Source organism: Sarcophilus harrisii, chromosome 1 (assembly GCF_902635505.1).
Source record: "Sarcophilus harrisii chromosome 1, mSarHar1.11, whole genome shotgun sequence".
In the NCBI taxonomy this organism is placed as follows: domain Eukaryota; kingdom Metazoa; phylum Chordata; class Mammalia; order Dasyuromorphia; family Dasyuridae; genus Sarcophilus; species Sarcophilus harrisii.
The window spans coordinates 213,906,423-213,929,517 of NC_045426.1; the positions used below are offsets into that span (position 1 = coordinate 213,906,423).

Below are 23,095 nucleotides of genomic sequence, written 5' to 3' on the forward strand. Positions count from 1 at the left end.
GAAACACTGATAAAATACAAGTGTAAACAAACAGTTTCTCTCCTTTCCATTTTTCTTCAGTGTAGGAGGGAGGTAAATTTCAAAGGGGCTTTGGCCTCCATTTCAGCACCTGCATTATGGTATCTGTTTGCTTTTCCCCCATTACACAGTATTCACTTGCTTTCAGGGATATTTTTGTTTACATTTTCATAGTCCTTGTGTATATTGGTCTTTTGGTTCTATCTATTTTGTTGCGGGTAATTCAATTCATCCTAATATTTCCGTGTTTTTCTGAATTCCCCATATTTAAAATTTATCTATATATTCCATTATATTCACATATCTGAGTTTTTTTTAGCTATAACCAAAATAATGGACATTTTCCCCATTTCTTTGATAGTATAACCCAATATTTGCTAATATAAAGAACCTGATCATCTCTTTCCTCAATGAACAAATTCATTCACCCAACCTGCCCTCACACTGGCAGGTTTGGTGTTTCTAGAGGAAAAAAAACCTGTGTCTCACTCTCTTAACAATATAAATTGTGTACCTGGAGCAGAATGGTAGTAAAGTTAAAGGTCTCTGATAGGAGACATATGAGTGAAAATACAATTAATTACTGTGGACTTGTGGTATTGATGTTCTTGGTTCCTTTAGAAATATGCCTGTCCTGCATGATGTTAATACTCTTCTCATGGTTTTCCTGCTGGAAAAAAATCAATTCCTTTTCTATTCTTGAACTAATAAAATGACAATTATTTTAACTTATATGATAAATCCAATGTCAACCAGGATGAACAAGAAGTTAGATTTTCCCTAAAAAATTCAACTGAACTGAATTTGATTGGCTTGGCATGGGACAAAACTCAAGGTGTATCTCTGTTGATATAGTTTTCTGTTGCTTCTGGCTGTATTGAAATAGCTTCCTGGTCTATGGGTATTTAAAAAAAAATCCCATTTACATAAATCTATGCCTTTCTCCTGAGACCACAAGTTACCCTAACTTGGTAGCCAGATATACTTCCATATGAAGATAGGGAAGGTAGGAGCACAGTTATAGAAGCTAACTACAATTGTGTCATTAAAGAATATTCTTGCCTATGTTTGTGATAAGTAAGCCTTTTGTTAACTGTTCAGTAACCTGTGAGTGTCTAATTTCAACTCAACATTGAACTTGAATATGGTGCCTATGTCAGGCCCAATCAAAACAGCTCATAATCACTATTAAAAGAGTGATGAAGAAGTATCACATTATCTTAGTGGGGAAAAAAATTTGTCCCCTTAAGCTATTAAACTGTAGAACTCCTCAGTTTGACTCATTAGTCAAGACAGATATGTGGTGATGTCATTCTGGTCCTCTTCAAGTAGAAAAGATAATAATCAATGGTCAATTTAATTAAAATTCATTTCACACCTAACTTTGCTCTCTATCTCAAAGAACTGGACACTGCAGGGAGTTCCATCAATTGGGGAATTGCTGAACAAGTTGTGGTATATGATTGTGATAGAATACTATTATACTATAAGAAATGATGAACTCAATGATTTTACAAAAATGTTAAAAGACTTGCAGAAAATAATGAATGTGCAGAACCAAGAGAACAATATTGTTTTTTTTAATATTATAGCTTTTTATTTACAAGATATATGCATGGGTATTTTTTTAGCACTGACAATTACAAAACCTTTTATTCCAACTTTTCCCCTCCTTCCCCCCACCTCTTCCCCCAGATGGCAGGTTGACCAGAACATGTTAAATATGAGAACAATATTGTTTTAAGAATACCTTTGGGCAAATAAGTTATTTTGACCATTATAAATACTCAAATTAACTTTAAAAGATATAAGAATAATACTATCTGCATCCAGAGAAAGAATTGATAAATAGAAATATATATATACAATAATTTTATATATAATATATACACATACCTATTTGTATTTAATAGTAGTCATCTCTAGAGGGGTGAAGAAGAGAAGAAAAAAATAAATTTGCACCATAATATTGTTGCATATTTGAAAGGAACAGCAAGTTGTGTTATGCAGTTCCATGTGAAAACATCTTTTTTATTGTACTATGGCATGGGAATGCTAATTTTAGTCCATAAATTAAAAAAAACAGCAAAAAGAAAAAAAAAATAACTAGTAGTCAAGGCAGCCAACCCAAACCAGCTTAGACTCGATAGAAATTGTTAGAGCAAAACCGAGTTCTCATTAAAACTTCTTAGGTTGGCTCTCTGGGAAACACACAAAAAAAGCTCTATCACACTTCAATCAACAGAATTCGGTATCATCTAATTATGCTGAGTAAAGCTATTGTAAAACCTGTTTGCCTCTCTTAAATCAGAGCAGGCAGCATAGATCAAACCAGAACCTTGGAGCTTTTACTTCTCTCAAAAGAAATAGCTTAACTGTGACAAAGTTCAACCCTCTTCCAATCAGCAAGCTTCCAGAATGTAAATGTGATGATGACACATAAGAAGGGTTCCTGATGGAAGAAAATAGAAAATAGAGTAAGGTATCTCAATTGTGCAGGAGATGTGATTTTTAAAATTCAACACAATTCTTCTTCAGTCAATAGGCAAAGTGATACTTCTCTTCTAATCAGCAGGCTTCCAGTAAATCAATTGGACTCTCTAATCAACTAACTGTTGCACACCTCTTTGACTCTTCTTTTGTTGGTTTCATCATTCCCTACTTGCTAGATTCTTTACCACTTCTCTGGTGGTAGAACCTCTGGATAGGTTTTTGTCTTTATTAGATAAAACTCACTAAGCACAACTTTCAACATCAAAACAATGTCCTGCATCCCTACAGGTCCATCAATCTGATAGGCAGTATTCTATGTATACTCATAATAGTATACCTAACAGCATACATTTATCCTCATATTTTAATGAGAAAACTATATTCATTTACACATGAATTTTATCAGTATTTCATGTACAAAATATTTTTCCTGTCCCTTTTAGTAATCATATTGTTCATAATTGAAAGGGAAGTTGATTTCATCCTTTTTCTTTATATAAAAGTTCATTTTCTCCCTATTTCAAGCAACCAAAGTGCTCATATATGAAATGGTAATAACCTATATCAAGACAAAATATCCTGCTATGATTATTTTGATATATATTTTACCTTTGTTTGTCTTTCTTGGAATTTGTGCCAGCAATGGGATTGCCAATTCAAAAGATATAGACATTAATCACTTTTTAAAAACATAATTCCAAGTTAGAATTCAGAAAACTTAGGCTATTTCATAGTTCTACCAGCAGTGGAATATGACTATCTCCTCATAATCCCTCCAGAATTGATTTTCTATTTTTTTCATCTTTGCCAATTTACATGGAGTAAAATGAAACTTTCGAGTTTTAATTTGTATTCTTTTCTTCCTGTTTTGAGCATATTTTATATGGTCATTTATTTTCATATTCTTTGACAAGTTATCTATTGGGAGTTTGCTTTGTCCTTTGTTGAAGAAGATATTTAAGAATATCCTCCCTCAACATTTTGTCTGAATTAGATAAGTTGGAAGCACAAGATAAAAAAAAAACTAGTTAGGGTTCAGAATGTTTTGAGAAAAGTGATAAAATTAATGTAGAAACATTACTGAAACTACATGAAGCTTAGCTACTCAAGCACTTGGAAGGATGCAAGACTTCAACAGAGAGATGAATAAAATGAGCAGCCTGCAATCTCTATGTCAAATGTTGAAAAGAAGCAAATGTGATGATGATGTATAAAAAAGGTCCTGATAGAAGAAAACAGAATAAAGTATCTCAATTGTGGAGGAGAGGTGTTTTTTTTTTATTCAACAAATAAAAGGAATTGTTCAGAGTGAGATAGATTTGCTTGAAACATTACTACATGAAAATAAAAATGTCTACATGACAGATAATATAATTTAAAAAAAGAAAAAAATTGGAAAAATGTTTATGGTAACTATGATAGACAAAAAATTTAAGATCTAAGGAAATGCAAAAAAAAAAAACAGTCATAATCAAATGTCTAGAATGGATAGTCAAAGGATATAAGCTGGTAATTAAAAAACCAAATTATTAATAATCACTTGAATAAATACTCAGATTCATTGGTAATCAAAGAAATGCACAATAAAAAGCTATGACTACTACCTCATACCTATTAAAGTGGCAAAAAATAATAAGATACAAAGAAACAGTCATAATTGGGTTGTGGAAAACAGGTATAGCCATTTATTATTGGCAGAACTGAAAATCTGTAGAATTTTGATGGGGGAGGGTGATGATGAAATAATATGGTAAGAAATTACCAATAAAAAAGTTACCGAAACCCTTTAAACTTGGACCAATAATTGCATTGTAAGGGATGTGCTCTGAAAATATTAACAGACAACCAAAAAAGAGCAACATTATGTGAAACTGAAACTGAATAATAATGCTAACATTTATATAATGTTTACTATGTGTTAGGCACTGTGTCAAGTGCTTGACAATTATTGTCTCATTTGATCCTCAAAACAACCATGGGAGATAGATGCTATTATTATCCCCATTTTGCAAATAAAGAAACTGAGGCAGAAAACTGAAATGACTTTCTCAGGGTCATAACTAGTAAATGTTTGAGGCTGTATTTGAACTCAGGTTTTCCTGACCTCAGGCCTGGTACTCAATTCCTTATGGTTACCTAGCAGTCTAAATACTCACCATTAAGAAAATATTAATAAATTGTGCATTTAAAAAAATAATAATCTGTGATTATGTTTAGGGAACTTCCATTGTGGAAACTTCTTCCACCAAATGCAATTATTCTGAACTTCTAGTCTTATAGAGTTGGGGGAGTAAAGAGGGCATTTAGAAGTTGTTACTTGCTCAAGATTGAATTTGTTGTATCAAAGATCACTTTTGCATCCAAGTCTTCCTGACTCCATGTACCTTGTATATGATAAGGTGTATGTAGTTCTAGATTTCTTTATGCCTATCAAAGCTTATCCTTCCTTGAATGGTTTTCTCTCTTCCAACACTTAGCACAGTGCCTGACACATAGTAGGTACTCAACAAATTGCTTTTTAAAGTTTCTCCATTGATCAGAATGGATTTTACAGGGAATCAATACACTAAAAAATACATCTCTCACTATGCTTTTCCTAGTTTGGGTATGCTTGTAAATTGGTGAAATGATTAGTCATCACTAAAATATATTATTTATGTTCTCATTAATCCTTTTAGAGATTAAAAGTCTATTCAAATTTCAAAGGTTTGTTAGAGCTTATATTTTTTTATATAAACATTATGAATTGGCAATTATTTTTTACATATAACAGGCACAAATTTCACACTACTTAGATTTATGTAGTAAATCTACATCTTGGGCTAGTAAAGTCTTCAAGTTAATCTGGCATATCCTTTTGATCCTTATACACAAAGTCATCATGTAGCACTTTTTGAACATATGAAGATATGCTCTGGTAGCATCATATCTTTCTTTCTTTCTTTCTTTCTTTCTTTTTTTGGCAATTGGGACTAAGTGACTTGTCCAGGGTCACACAGCTAGGAAGAATTAAGAGACCAGATTTGAACTCAGGTCCTCCTGACTTCAGGGCTGGTGCTCTATCCACAGTATCATCTAGCTGCCCCAGCATCACTTCTTGTTACAATGAATGGGATGGTCACAGTCCAATTCAGTGTTTCCTGAACAGCTGTAACTTTTGTCATTGACTCAATAGTAAGATATTCTCAGTCTATGGAAACTTGAGTCCTTTAATATTGCTTCTTTGCTTATTGGCTTATATCACTTCTCTTAGTTCACCAGCCATTTGCTCTTGCTGATGACCACTGACAGACCATCAGGCAAAGTATGCGGAGGCCATTGGAACAAAGATAGAGCATCCACAGTTTCTTTCAGTACACTACAGTTTTGTTTCAAAACACTACAGTTTTTTTTTTCATGTGGCCTTTGAAACAGATTATATATCCCATTTTAGTTGCTCACTTATGTCTTCATGTGGCTAATTTAGACAATTTCATAAATTTCTTCTCTGTTGTGATTTCATCTTATTTTTTTATTTTGATAATTTTATTTTCCTTTCTTTTAGGTTTATTGATTTAGTTATTTCAAAGAAGTAGCTTTCAGCTTTGTTTACCATTTCTATAGGCTTTTTGTTTTCCATTTTGGCTATTTCTTCTCTAATTTTTCTTTTGGATATGTAAATGTATTAAATTTCTAGTTTTCCATATTGCATACTCTTATTAACTTTTTCTTTTCTATTTTGTCCATCTATGTTTTTTGAGAGATAATTTTCCTCTGAGCTCTACCCTTTAGCTGTATCCCCATTATTATCATTCTGTTTCACATTGTTGCTAATTGTTTTTTAATTTATTCTTTAACTTTATCATTATTTATAATATTACTTTTATGTTTCCATTTAGGTTTATATTTTATGATTCTATTCTCTGTATTAATTAGTATTCTATAGTCTATACAGGGTGTGCTTAATATTTCTGAGTTGTTAGTTTTTTTACGTTTACTTATAATTTCTCTCTGTATTGTCAAAGTTTGTTTTTTTCTTTTTAAATAGTATTTTATTTTTTCTAATTATGTGGGAAAATAACTTTTATCATTCATTTTAAAAAATTGAATTTCAAATTTTTCCTCTTCCTCCCTTCCCTTTCTCTAAGATGGTAAGCAACATGTACAATCATGTAAAAACATCAATAAATATTTCTAAGTAGGTACTACATGCCAGAATCTGTGGATATTTGTCAGGAATGTTGTGGAAAGGATTCTTGGTTAGGTAGCAGTTGCACTAGATGAACTCTGAAGACCTTTCTAACTTAGAGATTCTATTACTCTTTTAAGGCCAATACTGGTTTCCTTTCATCATCCTCAACGCCATCTTTTACTTTCCCTGCAAAGAAGGGAGCACTGACTTTTAATTAAACATAATGGCACTTGGGGAAGTCCATTCTTTACTGAATAATGATGGTCTTGGGTTCCTAGCCTATAGTCTCACTGGGCTGACCAGATGTTCACCAACTCTTTTTTAAAAACCCCAAAAAAATATTTTTATTTAAAATTTTGAGTTCCAAATTCTATTCATCCTTCCCTCCCTCTCTTCATCCCTCCTTGAGATGGTAAATGATCAGATAAAGGTTACAGATGTGCAATTTTATAAAACATTTCCATATTAGTTGTTTCGTATAAGATTCAAATGAGAGAGAAAATGAAAAAAAATGTAAAAAATAGCATGCTTCAATCTGTATTCAATCAATATAAGTTCTTTTTCTGAAGGAAAATAGTATACTCCATCATTAGTCATTTGGGGATTGTCTTAGATCATTGTATTGCTGAAAATAGCTGTCATTCACAGTTTTTCACTGAACAACATTGCTGTTACTGTGTACAATCTGATCATTTCACTATGTATCAGTTCATGTAAGTCTTTCTGGGTTTTTCTGAAATCATCCTGCTTGTCATTTATATAGCACAATAATATTCTATTACAATCATATAACAACACTAGTTTAGCCATTCCCAAATTGATGGTCATCCCTTTGATTTCTAATTCTTATTCACCACAAAAAGAGGAGCTATACAAAAAATTATCAAACTGTGCATAACCTTTGATCCAGCAGTGTCACTACCGGCCCTATATCCCAAAAAGAGCTTAAAGAAGGGAAAAGGACCCACATGTGCAAAAATGTTTGTGGCAGCCCTCTTTGTAGTGACAAAAAACTGGAAACTGAGTGGATGCCCATCAATTGGAGAATGGCTGAATAAATTGTGGTATATGAATGTTATGGAATATTATTGTTCTGTAGGAAATGACCAGGAGGATGATTTCAGAAAGGCCTGGAGAACTTACATGAACTAATGCTGAGTGAAATGAGCAGGATCAGGAGATCATTATATACTTCAACAACAATACTATAGGATGACTAATTCTGATGGCCGTGGCTCTCTTCAACAATAAGATGAACCAAATTAGTTCCATTAGTTCAATATGAAGAGAACCAGCTATACCCAGTGAAAGAACTCTGGGAAATGAGTGTGAACCACTACATAGTATTTCCAATCCCTCTGTTTTTGTCCACCTGCATTTCTGATTTCCTTCACAGGTTAATTGTACATTATTTCAAAGTCCGATTCTTCTTGTGCAGCAAAATAACTGTATGGATATGTATACATATATTGTATTTAACATATACTTTAACATATTTAACATGTATTGGTCTACCTGCCCTCTGGGTGAGGGGGTTGGGAGAAGGAGGGGAAAAATTAGAACAAAAGGTTTTGCAATTGTCAATGCTCAAAGATTACCTATGCATATATCTTATAAATAAAAAGCTATAATAATAATAATAATAAAAAGAGGAGCTACAAATATTTTTGTATACATAGTTCTTTTTCCTTTTTTTTGGATGTCTTTGGAATATAAACATAACAGTCTATGATGAATCAAAGAGTATGCAAAGTTTTATAGCCCTTTGGGCATAGCTCCAAATTGTTCTCCATAACGGCTAGATCAGCTCACAACTCTACCAACAGAGTCCCACTGAGTGTCCCAGTTTTCCCACATCATTTCCAATGTTTATCCTTTTCTTTTTCTGTCATATTAGCCAATCTGATAGGTGTGAGGTGGTAGCTCAGAATTGTTTTAATGTGCATTTCTCTGATCAATAATGAGTTATTGATTTTTTCACATGACTACAGATAGCTTTGATATCTTCATCAAAAACTATATTCTTTGACTACTTATCAATTGGGGAATGACTTTTTTTATATAAATTTGATTCAGTTCTCTATATATTTGAGAAATGGGGCCTTTATTAGGTACTTGTTGCAAACCCATCCCCCCATTTTCTGCTTTCTTTAAATTTCTAGTTGCAATGATTTTGTTCATGCAAAACCTTTTTAATTTTATGTAATCAAAATTATCTATTTTACGTTTTGTAATTCTTTCTGTATCTTCTTTGGTCCTAAATTCTTCCCTTATCCACAAATCTGACAAATGAACTATTCCATGCTCTCTTAATTTGCACCCTTTAGATGTAACTCATGTACTCATTTTGACTTTATGTTGGTATATGGTATGAGATGCTTTTTGTAGAATTAGTTTCTGTCATACTGTTTTCCAATTTTCTCAACAGTTTTTCCTCAAATAATGTACTTTTCCCCCAAAAGCTTGAATCTTTGTTTATCATATACTAGATTACTATGATCATTTACTATAATGTAACTTAATCTATTCGACTGATCCACCACTTTATTTCTTAGCCAGTATCAGATTGTTTTGATATTTTTATAATACACTTTGAGATCTCATTTTACTAGATTACCTTCTTTCACATTTTTAAACTGTTCACCTTAATATCCTTGAGCTTTGGTTGTTCCAGACTGATTTTGTTATTATTTTTTCTAATTCTATGAAACCAATTTTTGATAATTTGATTGGTATGGCACTAAATAAACAGAATAATTTAGGTAAAATGGTCATTTTTATTGTATTGATTCAGCCTAGTCATGAGTAATCAAAAAAATTTCAATTGTTTGATTTAATTTTATTTGTGTCAAAATTATTTTAGAATCGTATTCATATATAGTTCTTAGATTTGTCTTAGCAGGTAGACTCCCTAGCGATTTTATATTGTCTACAGTTATTTTAAATAAAATTTCTCTTTCTATCTCTTGCTGCTGGACTTTGTTGGTAATATGTAGAAATACTGATGATTTATGTGAGTTTACTTCAAATTCTGTAAGTGCTAAAATTGTTAATAATTTTAAATAGTTTTTTTTAGTTCTCTAAGATAAAATCATATCAGATGCAAAGAGTAAGAGTTTTGTTTCCTCATTGCCTATTCTAATTATTTTACTTTTTTTCTTCTCTTATTGCTATAGTTAACATCAAAGTTTGTTTTTATAAAAACACTAAGCGATGCTGAATTATTTTTATTCTTTAACCTTCCTAATTAAAAGACAATATAGTTGTTTCTTTTCTTTTGTTTTATGGTGCCAATTTTAAATATATTTTATTTTCTAGGACAAGAATTATATTTCCACTACAATTGCAATTGCAATTGTAAAATGCAATATTGTTCACTTCTCCTTCTGCACATATTCAAGTATTTAGAAGCTTAGATTTACACAGGAGTTTAAATATTGCTTTTAAATGTTCACTACTTTGGCAATAAACTTGAGTCTTTCAGTTTTTGGAAAGTTGGGCTGAATGCTCTTTTTTTGAGTGTACTCAAACTCTTCAATAGTGGATTCAGAAAAAGCACCTTTGAATGGGACCATTCTATGTCCTGAGAACCCATCAGGGATGCCTCCTGGCATGCCTCTGTACTCTGCTTAGTAACGAAGCTGCATACCATTTTTTTCTGTTGATGTTCAAATTTTTTCTCAGCAGCCTGGTTCTTCCAGCCAGTTGATTATTTTGTCATATCTGTCAACAATTTTCTGTTTATATATATCACCAATTTCACCTTAGAGTAATATTCTTGTTGAGCTTTTTGCCATTAAAAAAAATCCTGCAGAAGTTTCTAGATTTGGGGAATCAGAGTAGAACAACACAAAAATTTTTGATTTCTCTAACTTGACATTTTTTATGTTCTTTCTCATAGGATCCAGTGTATCATAGAAAGTATATTGACTTTCTGCTTCTCATATTTAGCTGACAAAAGAAAAAGGGAATGAAATTAATTAAAGGAAATTAATGAAAGCAGAAGCCTGAAAATCATAACTTAATATAAATGGATTAGACAATCCAATAAGATAGAATGATGATTTAGAAGTCAACATCATCAAAGAAGTCGATCTCAGTACTGGCTTGGGAACTGGAAGGGAAGGTGAGCTTTGTATATTCAGATGACAAGACAACCTTCTTGTCCTCAGTGCAGTCCTTCTTGTGTTTTTGCTTGAACTCAGTATTGAAATAATTGATCATGTAGTTGTCAAAGTCCTCCCAACTCAAATGGGTATCTCCATCTGTGAATTTGAGTTCAAAGATACCAATTCCAATGGTAAGAATGGAAGTATCAAAAATGTCACTTCAAGGTCAGAGATCAAGATTTTTCTCTCAACCTTTTTGTCCGAGCCATAGACAACAGCAAATGACACATTAATAATTCAGGGGACATTGAGACCTGCAATGATTCCAAACTCTTTAGTGGCCTGACATTGAGAATTGTTGAAGTAGGCTGGAAACTGTGGTGACAGCATTTATGACAAGTCTCCCCAAAGTAAATTTCAGCAATTTCTTTTGGGTAGAAACTTTTTGTTTCCCCCTTTTTACTCTACTTGGACCTTAGGTCTGCTGGGTCATTGACCACTGTGAAAGGCTACTGCTTCCATATCTGACTGTACAACTGCATTATCAAATCCATGACCAGTCAGATATTTGGCACCAAAGACTATGTTAGGAGGTTTATTGTAACGATTCTTTTGCATCATCAACGAATAAATGTTCTGTGTTGGTGAAGGCAATGTAGCTTGTGGTGGTCTTTTTTCCATGGACATTAGCAATGATCTCCACTTTCCCATGTTGGAAGACTCCTATATAGGAATAAGTAGTACTAAAATCAATGCCAACTGGGCATTTCTTTGGTTTGGTTGCTGGATATTGGGAGCCTTATTTGACCACTGTAGGATAAGAAGGGCTGCTACTATCTGAATCCAACATAGTCTTTCAAATCTAACTTCTCTAAAAGTCTGTTCAGTTGGGGGGGGGAGGGGTTTGTCTGCTTGACAGACTTATTCATCTCTGAGAATGAAATGACCATTTTACCTAAATTATTCTGTTTATTTAGTGCCATACCAATCAAATTATCAAAAATTGGTTTCATAGAATTAGAAAAAATAATAACAAAATCAGTCTGGAACAACAAAAGCTCAAGGATATTAAGGTAAACAGTTTAAAAATGTGAAAGAAGGTAATCTAGTAAAATGAGATCTCAAAGTGTATTATAAAAATATCAAAACAATCTGATACTGGCTAAGAAATAAAGTGGTGGATCAGTCGAATAGATTAAGTTACATTATAGTAAATGTAAGAAAAATTATTTCATTGCTTAGTCATTTCTTGATCATTGTACTTATTACTATGTCTTGGATTTCTCTTACTTGGTGTATAGTAAAAATCAAATTTCTGCTTGCCTTTGATTTTTTTTAAAGCAATGTTTCTCTTTTGTGGAGGATTCTTTTTTCCATTGATAATTGGGCTTATCTTTGAAGAATATAATATTTCTGTAGATAATCTTACTTCTTTTCCTTTTGAGGACATCCTACTCAATCTTTTTGTTGTCTTTAAAATTTGTTTTTGCTTAGCTGTAAAACAATCATTCTTAATCTGGAATCTAAGAACTTTTTAAAAATAATATTTCACTAATGCTTTTTCAATGTAATTGGTTTCCTTTATAATTCAATACATACACACACATATATGAAATTTTAAAAATTTATATGAGTCCCAAAACTTCACCAGATTGCCAGATGAGTCCTCTACACACACACACACATACACACACAGTTAAGAATTCTTACAGTAGACTAAAATAATTCTAAGTAATTGAAGTTCCTAATTGCTGAAGAGCTTTCTCCTGGGTACTTGACAGATTTGTTTTGATACTGAAAATATGAAATTTAACTACTACCTATCTTGGAGTGTCAAGCAAATCTTGTTGTTTGTATTCAAAATATCTAGACATTTTCATTGAATCTTTTCCTGCGGTATGGTATTTAGGTATTTTTCTTTTCCTTTTTTAAAGTTATCATATGCTCCTGGGAGACCTATGATTCTTACATTCTCTTTGCCCATTCTGCTTTCAAGATTAAATTACTTGGGGTTATATAGAATTTAAAGTTGTCTTTGCTTCCTCTTTTACCAATTGTTTTGTTTTTCATTTTTGTATTTCCAAATTTCAGATCTCTTAATTGTCCCTTTCAGAGACTCTACTTCTTTGGAAATATTCTCCATCATGTATTTTAAGTTCTCTACCTTGTTGTTTTTGATTTTAATTTTTAAACTTCCATTTTTAAAACCTAATTTTTATCCTATTATCTCCTTTTAAGAGTTTACTTTCTCATTTGAACCATTCTATAGTTTCTTGTTCCATGATCTTTAGGAGTTCACAGAATTTTCTTTTTCTCTGAGAATTTTACTTAGTTTTCCTTTCACAGTGCAATGTATATAATGTATTATAATCGTTAGTGAATTTTCATGGGTTTTAAAATATTATTTTAAAAGTTTTCCCTTATTTTTCCTTTTATTCTTACTAGTTCCTCAATTGCTTATCTTTCCAAGAGCTTTCAGTCTTTTTTTCTTCCCCCCCCTTCCACTTTTTTTTTACATACATATTAACTTCTTAAATACAATTTCTTTATGAATCATGTTGAGAGAGAAAAATCAGAACAAAAGGGGAAAACTATGACAGAAGAAAAAAAGTGAACATAGCATTGTTGATTTATATTCAATTTCCAATTCTATTTCTGGATGCAGATGGAGTTTTCTATCCAAAATTTATTGGGATGCCTTGGATCACCGGACCACTAAAAAGAACCAAGTGTTACATAGTTGATCATGGCACAATCTTGCTGTCAGTTGTGTGCAATGTATTCCTGATTCTGCTTGTTTTGCTAAGCATTAGTTTGGGTAAATTTTTTCAGGCTTTTCTAAAATCGACTTATTCATCATTTTTTATAGAACAATAATATTCCATAACATTCACATACCATAACTATTGAGCCATTCCCCAACTGATGGGCATCTACTCATTTTCCAATTCTTTGTCACCACAAAAAGAGCTGCTACAAACATTTTTACACATGTGGGTCCTTTTCTCTCCTTTATGATTTCCTTGGGAAACACATCTAATAATTGTACTGCTGGGGTATGCACAGTTTTGTAGCCCTTTGGACACAGTTTCATATTGCTCCCTAGAACTGATGGATCACTTCACAACTCCACCAACAATGCACTAATGTCCCAGTTTTCCCACATCCCCTCTAACATTTGTCATTATCTTTTCCTGTCATCTTAGCCAATCTGAGAGGTGTGAAGTGGTACCTCAGAGCTGGTTTAATTTGCATTTCTTTAATCAATAGTGATTTTAGAGCTTTTTTTTTTTCAGCCTTTTTCTTATATTCCCAAGTGCTTGTCTTTAGCTACCCTCCTCAATTTTTGGTCCCTCTCCTTTCCATTGCCATATTTATCACTGAGTGGGTATCCTCAAACTTATTATGATGAAAGGAGTTTGGCATGTGGGCTTGCTTTGACCATTATTGTGGGGTGCAGAGAATTAGCCAGTAGAAGGGGAAAGATTGAAAATTAGAGGAAGGGAATGAACCTGGAGATAAATCTGAAAGACCAAAGTGAAGGAGATGGGATCAAGGCTACATGTAGAAGCGTTGGTCTTGGCAAGAAGGGTTACTTCTTCCAGAGGAAAGGAGAATTTAGTAGAAGATGAAGTTCTTTAGGGAGGTAGAAAAGGGAATGAGAGTGCTCAAGAAGAATGGTTTCTTTTTAGAAAAAAAATATGAGGTGATGTCATCCACTGGAGACATTTTTAAATGATATTGCTATGAGTAACATACAGTAGAGATAACATACAGTTGCAATTGATCCTCTCTGATCCATTAAGGGATTTTTTGCCCCCAATTCTTTTCAATAAGGTATGGACTGGATTGGGGATATTGTTGATGGAAATAATCCCAGGGCTGTGATTTGCTTTAGCAAAAAAAAAAAAAAAACCACAGGGATTGAAATATTCTAAAGTTGAGGATAGTATAGTATAGGTCAGGTCAACTTTAAGGTTAGGATTGGAAAGTGAAGAAAAGGAGGCCAAGAGTAAAGGTGGACAGTCTGAGAGAGTGTTTGGGAAGTCTGGGAAGGCCTCATCATCATTAATATCAAAAGGTTCTAAATTGCTCTTCTCTGTTCTTTTACCAAGTAAATTATAAATTCAGTTTCAGCTCTCTAACAATGTCTGAAACAAAAACAAAAACTTGCCAGTAGCAAGTGACTTATTAAATATCACAGAACCTCAGAATTGGAAGAGACCTTAGTAGACACAAATTTCTACTCTACCTGTATGTAGATCAGAGCTCTTTACATTCAGGGGAGGTAGAATAGTACTATGGTAAGAGACTTGGCAGGGGACTCCAAAGACCTTGGTTCAAATCTTGCCTAGCTCTATGATTTTATGAGTTATTTAACTCTACGGAGCCTTACTTTCTCATTTGTCAAATAAAGGAGTTGGAAGAAACGGAAATTTATGATCACATATATTGCCAAGAAGCAGCTATGCAGTTTCTACTTGAAGATTTTCAGTAATAGAAACTTCCTTGCTCTGGCCCTTTCTACCAATTCTAGATAGCGCTAATTGTTGGAATATTTTCTTTTATATTGAACTAAAAGCTAACTTCCTTTAGATCTCATATGTCCTTTCTATTAATAATAATCGTTATAGCTAACATTTATTTGATGCTTTTCAAATTATGAAACACTTTTCTCATTAAAAAACCTGGCAAGATAAGCAGTATGAGCCCTATTCTCCCCCCCCCTTTTTTTTTTTTTTGAAATATAAGCCCCATTTCCTTTTTTTTTTTTTTTTTTTGCAGATGTACTTTAATTGGAAATACAACTGTGCATTATCACCATTTCTATTGCACAAAACTCCCAATTCCACTGTCAAAAAAAATCAGACTGAGCAAAAGTCACATATGTCAAGAGATTGTACTTGTACCACCAAGGGAAAAGAGTCAGATTTCTTTGAACACTGTTTCAATTCCACATGGCACAGCTTTACATGTTTATAGGTGTGAGGAAGGGGAGAGGAATGGTAATGTTAAATGAATAGTGGAGAAATATCAAAGACATTATGTAATACTGGTGGTTTTTATCTTTTTATTCTAAATCTGCAATATCTATGTTTTACCTTCTAAACAATTTGCCTCAAATGGGTCCCTTTGATTTCCTAAGTTTTTTGTCATATCAGGTGCTAATTGTTAAAGTTTTTCCAAGATGATGTCAGCCTTGCTCTTCCTCTTCATTCCACCTGAGGAAACACGCTGATGTGGGGTGGCTTGCATAACAGCAGACTACTTAGCATTCACATTATTTAAAGACCTTAAAGTTCTATACGCTGCAGTAATCTTGTATAGACAATATGGATCAGCCTAGAAGGTTTGGTTTCATGTGACCCACAGTGGACCTCAAGACGGGGAGAGAACTCTTTACTACTAAACCTAGCACGGATACTGTTGAAGAAAGACTATCATTGGATAAGTGTCTATTAAGTTGAATATGTCATTAACTCCATGAAGAGATAACCTCACTTTTTTTTTCTATATTTTTGAAGCTTTCAGACGGACCCAGAATGTGTACCATAGAATGACAGAGAGCAGGCATTTGATAAATATGTGTTGATTGATAGTTCTCTGACTCCTATTAAACAAAATGAGGCTCTGGTAGATCTTTGCTTCCTTCAAATCTGAAGTTTTCCCCCAATCCCTTTAATACCTGTTTCCCTGAGATTACTTCTAATTTTTCCTGTCAATCAAGAAACTCTTACTACGTGTCTAGTACTGGGCTAAGGGTTGGGGATTTGAAGCAAGAGACAATCCCTAATCTCGAAGACCTCGCAGCCAAAAGGGGGAAACAAGATGCAAACAACTTGCATAAACAAGCTGCAGGCAGGATAAATAGGAGATGATGCAACGGAGAGAAGGCACTAGAGGAGAGTTGGGAAAGGCTTGTTTGCACATAGTTGTTTAAATGTTATCTCTTCTCCCACTAGATTGTGAGGTCTTTAGGAGCAGGGATTTCCCTCCCCCCCCCCCCCACACACACTGTCCCTAATGCTCAGCACAGTTCCTGGCACATAGCAGGCTCTAAATAAACGCTTGTTGACCTGACTCGTCCCACTGTTCTCCTCAAATGCAACGAGCAGCCGGATTAAGCAACAGTTTTGGGACCCAGGCCAGGAAAGAGCGAGGGGTGGAAGAGAAAAGGAAAAAGCCGCAGGACGCGGACGCTGGTTCCTTCCCTCGCACGCCCACCTCGGGTGACTCCTTCGGAAGGGTCTCGGGGTGCGGGCCCGGGTACGCCCCGGGGTGCGGGCCCGGGTACACCCCGGCGTGCGCGTAACGCCGGAGCACCAGCCCAGCAGTTGAAGGCGCTCGCCTGCAGGGGGTGGCATGGATCTGGGGCACACACGTCCAGTGCAAACCCAGACCAATACTGCAATCATAAGGGCAGAACCGCGACCGAGGCGGGGGGAGTAGGGGGCCTGGGCCCACTCCCCCCGCCCAGCGCCGCGCGAAGGAGCAAAAGCCTCGGCGGGGGGTGAGGAGGAGGGCGCCTTCCTGCGACGGTTGGCTGGCCTGTGCCGAGGACGCGCTCGGCTCCCTACCTCGGGGGCGTGACTGCAGGGGAGGGGAGGGGAGGGGAGGGGAGGTTCGCGGATGGTGTGTGCGAGTGAGTGCTGGCGCTCGCCGGGAGCACGCAGGCGCCCTTCTCCAGTTGTGCACTCCCGTGGTGGAGCTGGTGTGAGAAAGAGGAGCCGCCGAGGCGTCCGCTCTCCCTCCCCTCCTCCCCGCCCGGGGAAGGGAGCCCGAGGAAACCCGGGGCGGCCCCCCGCCTCCGACCCCTCCCCCCCTCCCCGGGCCAGGCACGGGCGACCGGCGGGAGCCAGGAACCCAGCCTCGCGCACTGCAGTCCCAGGAACGACGGCGGCTGCGGCGGCGGCGGCGGCAGTGGCGGGACTTTTCCTGCGGGAGGCGGAGCAGCTGGGACTACCGGTTGCACCGAGGGACGGCGGGGAAACCCCCCTCCCGTCCGGCCCAGCCCGCGCCCCCGCGCGCCCCCGCGCCCCCGCTCCCGGAGCCCGCCCGGGCCGTGCGGCGGCCCCCGGGCCTGGGCGGGAGCGCTGACAGCTGCGGCGGCTGCCCCGGGAGTGCGGGCAGCGAGCGCGGGAGGGGGCCCAGGTGGCGGGCAGCCGTGCGGGGGCGCCCCAGGATGCTGAGCTTCCTGCGCAGGACCTTTGGCCGGCGGTCGATGCAGCGCTACGGGCGGGGAGCGGCTGGGCGCGCGGCCGGCGGGCTGGGCGACGAGCGGGACGGGGGTCCCCGGGGGGCCTCTTCGGCTCCCCCGCCCGCCGCCCCCGGGGGCAGCGTGTTCCCCCCCGGCGGCGGGCCCGTGCTCACCGGCGGAGCCGCGGTTCACATCCCCGCCGCCGGAGCCGCCAAGGCGGCTCTCTACTGCCGGGTCTTCCTGCTCGATGGGACTGAAGTCAGCGTGGACCTGCCGGTGAGTGCAAGCGCCGACCCCTTTCCGGACTTCTCCGCACGTATCCCCCCGCCCTCCGCCACCGACCCCGACCCCCGTTCTGGTTCTCCCGAGAAAGGGAGGGGGATGGTCAACTTCAGTGGCTCGGAGGCCCTGGCCTGCCTCTGGAGGTGGGGCGGGATCTCAGGTGTTTCCCAGGCAGCCCCTCCCCCAGATTCTCCTCGGACCCGGGCAACTCGGGGACACCCCCTTCTCTCCCCACCCGGGACCCGAAAAACCTGGTTTCGCCGTTTCTTGCGTACACACACGCATGCACACAAACACAGTGTTTGCGGCTCTTGTGGGGAGATAGTTCCTTCCGTGGGTCCCCCAGGGTCTCTAGATCGCCTTCCAGTGGCCCCCAGCAGCAGCGTGTGCGTGTGTGTGTGTGTGTGTGTGTGTGTGTGTGCGTGTGTGTGTGTGTGTGGGAGGTGGGCGGGTAACGAATGAGAATGGCGGGGGGCGTTAGGGAAAATAACACAAAACTTCAGGATTGATGAACTTTTATTTGCTGGCTGCAAACGTCGCCCCTCTAGGCGTGTATGTTGGGGTGGGGGAGTCTAGCGCTGCCCTTTTCTCGTGTAGAGGAACGGGCGTGCGTGATTTCTGGAGGTGCTATCTCTCTGGACTTTCTTCTCGGTGCAAGGTGCACGGGGCCCGCCCGGCCTGGCTGCCGGGCGGGTGCCGGTGGCTTAAGCTGCCTCCGCAGCAGCAGCAGCCGCCGCCGCCGCCGCCACTGCCGCAGCCGCACTCACAGGTGTTTGCTCTCGCTTTTTCTCTCTCTCCCCCCGCCCCGCCTCCCCCGCCCCTCCCCCGCCCCGCGGAGATCCGGACGGCACTGCAGCCCTGCCGGGGTGGGGGTTTGGCTGGAGGCGGGGCTGATGGTGATTGAGGAGTGGTCCTTCTGGCGGGAGGGGCCGGGCCTGAACCACCTCCCCCTGTTTTCCACCCCCCTCGCTGGACGTCCTGGGAGTCTCTGCTTGGCTTTGCTCCAGGCTCTGGGCCAAATGTCGCCTTTTGTAGCCTTTGGGGATAACTCGAGGACAAAGCGCTAATTTAGAAAGACTGTTGCCAAATTTTACCCGAGTTTAATTAGGGGAGAAGTGGAAGGATTTACTTTAAAAACCTTCAGAGGCAGCTTGTTTTACTTGATAGAACCTCAGCAGCGAAATTTTCATTAAAAAGAAAGAAAAAAAAAAGATTGATTTTGGGATTTTATGCTTCTTGAGGCAGTTTTAATCCATATCAGGTTTATTTCTTAGGAACCTGTTTGCTCCATGGGAAATCATTTTTACCCTAAAAGTGTCCCTGTTTTGTAGTTATTGTCCCCTGAAAATAAAAGCCAAAATTGAAGCCTTTAAATATTTTAAGATAGCATTGAAGTGTTACTACTCCCATAGAATAAGTATGTACTTCTTTTTAACTGAGAAAAGGGAACTGAGCTTCTTTATTTGGGGGAGTGAATGGTGCCTTTCTTTTAGAAAGGTGCATAGGCTACAGATGGAATATGTTGCTTCAATTTAGACAGTAGAACTGTTTGGCTTTATTGTGTAATTCTGAACTCTTCAGCTCTGGGAACGAAAAGCCAGGAACACTTTTATCCAACATACAGAGATAGTAAGACTTAATAATAAAAAAGGGGAGGCGAAGGCAAATTGAGGATATTGAGGCCTTATGCCTTATTGCGGTCATGTGATGAAATAGCTTTAAATGTTGTCAGACTACATCTGTAGTATTGTGTTTACTTGGTTCTGGCCCCACATTTTAGGAAGCATATTGACAAACTGGAACGTTTTAAGAGAAGATATCCAGAATGAAGGAGGAGATCTTAGTTTCACCCTAAATGATTAGTTCTTTTAGAATGTAAGCTTTTTGATGAAGAGGTTGTTTCTTTTTGTCTTTGTATCCTCAGCACAATATTCTTCATAATAATAATAGTGGATATTTTATGTAGCACTTATGGAGGTGGTTATATGTTGAACTGAATGAAATCTTTTAAAAGAAATAAGAATGTTTAGTCTAGAATGGAGAAGACTGTCTTCAACTATTTAGAAGGCTGTGATGTGAAAGTAGGATTAGACCTGAACTACTTGGCCCCAGGGAGAATATGAGGAGCAAAGGGTGGGCATTATAAAAGAGCTAGATTTCCGATTGCTGTAAGGAAAAGCTTCCTAATGATTAGAGCTCTCCAAAAGTAAAAGAGGCTGCCTGAGAAGATAGTACATTCTCTCTCACTGGAGATCATTAAGTGGTGGCTGGATGATCACATGTTAGAACTATCCTCTGGAGATCTATGGAAGGTTTGGAAAGGGAGCCAGATGGCTTTGTGGATAGATGGCTTGGGCCTGGAATCAGGACCCGAATTCAAATGCAGTCTGAGACACTTAATAGCTGAGTGACACTGGACAAGTTGCTTAACTCTACCTCAGTTTCCAGTAGCAAACCATTCTAGTATCTTTGCTAAGAAAACCTCAAATAGAGTCATAAAGAATCAGACATAACTGAAAAATGACTAAACAAAAATAAATGAGGGAAGGAAACAAGCATTTATAGATTATGTTAAACTTTATAAATATTTTCTCTCGATCCTTTTTTTTTCAACAGTTTTTTTTTTTTTTTTTTCAGTTGGGTAAACCTGAGGCAGTCAAATGAAGTAATTCACTCAGTGTCACATAACCAGTAAAAGAGATTTAAATTCTAGTCTTCCTGACTCTATGCTTACTACTCTATGCCCTTTCCCACCTAGCTGCAACAGCCAAATTGGGCAGAGTGGATGGAATCCTGAATTTGGAATTGGGAGAAACTTGAGTTCAGAGCAAAGTTCGCTTAGGCACTAACTGTGTGACCCATGACACTTAAACTCTGAAAAGTCTTATTTCCTTATCTATATAATGGGGATAATGGGACTTACCTCAGTAGGGTTATTATGAAGATCCAATGAAAGAAACTACATTAAGGGCTTCACAAACCTTAAGGTGCTATGCCAATGATAATTATTATTATCTTACAAAAGGATTTTGTTCAGGTACTGGTTAGGTCAAGAGAGTCCTGAGGCCCCTCCCAAATGACACTGAGATACCTAAAATGCTCATCTGACCAATTTTTTTTTAAGATGTTTTACAGGATTGAATTTCTTTGAATGTTAAAAATTCCATTTTCAGATTTAAGATATTAATCTTTCATTGTGTAAGATTTGATTTATAAATAGCTTTTGTGAATACCTATTGTATAAAGTAAGGTACATTCTTACTGAAGCCTGTCTGTATATGTGTGGCCTCTCTTTCTCTCACATACACATAAAATATATTTTTATTATATTTAATAGATATTTACATATAGCAATGTATTATCTAAATATGCATATGTAACATTATAGCATAATAGTTTTTAGATCCGGAAGGATTTTAAGTAATTTTATTTTCATTATAAGTTTTTTGCTCCACTTTCCAATGTTACCTTGCCAGCAAACTCCTCTGAATTTTGGGTTTGGAGGACTGCTAGAATAGTCAGCTGCCTCTGGTGGATGATTAGGAGAGTGTAGTATACTGGAAAGAGTATTGAGATTTAATGTCAGAAGACCTGGGTTTGAGTCTCCAAATAGCTAGTCATGTGACAGTGCATAATCTTTCTGAACCACTTTTCCCATATGCAATATAGATATATTATTTAACAATAACTGATGAAGAAAGGACAGTGTGTGTAAACATGTATATGTGTATGTATGTGTGTGTGTGTGTATATATATATATATATAGATATATATATATACTTACATATAACATATATGTACTTATATACTTGAGAAGTTTCTCTCTACCTTCCAGTATTCCTGGTCATTATCTGGCTAAGCTATAACTAGGTATCAGGCCAACCCAGGAATTAATAGCTAATTAAAACCTTGACTGGATGGCCTAATGCGTAATTGATGGCTTAGCTAGCCAGTAACATTAGTGTAAAGAGAAACTAGACTGGCATCCTTAGAAATAGAAAACAAAGCATTATATTTTAAAGCCACTCGAGAAAGAATGGGTAAGACTTGGTGCTGGATGGCAAATAATGATAATAACAAATATATATACACTGTTAAATTAACAACCATTATTATTTCGTTTGATGGAGGAAAAAGAGAGGACTTCCAAGTTTTTGTAGCTGAGTTACTAGGAAAATGCAATGAGTCTGGGGGCAGGAAGAGAGATTGGGAAGGAACCATTGTGGGGCTGGGGTAGGAGAACAGAATAAATAAGAGCATTTTCTGTCATCTTGTACATTTCATGTCAGATTATTGTCCTGTCAAATGGAGGTATCCCTTGGATGAGAGGACATAGAGTGGGATTTCTACAGGGAGATCAAAAAGGCTTTACAGGTGTGAAAGTTTAAGAAGCCTTACATTAGAATTCACTTTCCTATGAACCATCTTTCTATATGAAAGAGGTTAAAGATTAATCTCAGTTTATACCTGAATGTACCTTTTATAAAAAACATTTAAACAATGGTTTCCCAGGACTTCAAATAGACTGATTACTATTGCAGTGTTCTTTTCTACTACACCTCATTTGAGTACCTGTCATTGACTATGCAAATAGAATAATCATGCAAATTGTCTTTTTTTTTTTTCCTTTGCCTTTAGAGAGACTTTGACCTGTTATTACAGGAGGAGGGCATCTATTCCCTTGGTCTGAATGAAAGTCAGGGCCAGCTGGGATCCAAAGATAGTTAAGTAATAAGAAGATATCCTCAGGAAACCAAGATTATTCTTGTAGAATTCCAGGAGATCAGCCTACTGATCCTCCCTTCCTCTCAATTGGGCACAAA

At 37.5% G+C, this 23,095-nt stretch overlaps 1 protein-coding gene and 1 pseudogene across 8 annotated transcripts in view; one reads left to right on the plus strand and one right to left on the minus strand.

Annotated features, from left to right (window-relative positions):
• Nucleotides 1-10,662: 10,662 nt before the first annotated feature.
• On the minus strand, nucleotides 10,663-11,562 carry LOC116420999 (annotated as a pseudogene).
• Nucleotides 11,563-17,432: 5,870 nt separating this feature from the next.
• EPB41L4B (erythrocyte membrane protein band 4.1 like 4B) overlaps nucleotides 17,433-23,095 on the plus strand; it is a 237,269-nt gene continuing 231,606 nt past the window's right edge. For 7 of the 8 annotated variants that reach the window (XR_004234294.1, XM_031969236.1, XM_031969248.1 and 4 more), the window contains exon 1: nucleotides 17,433-18,265. Coding sequence is in view for 7 of the 8 variants with exons in the window: in XM_031969236.1 (XP_031825096.1) it covers nucleotides 17,975-18,265 (291 nt within the window). In the remaining variant the exon portion in view is untranslated. The remainder of the gene's footprint in view (nucleotides 18,266-23,095) is intronic. The other variant, XM_031969291.1, reaches the window with a different exon arrangement.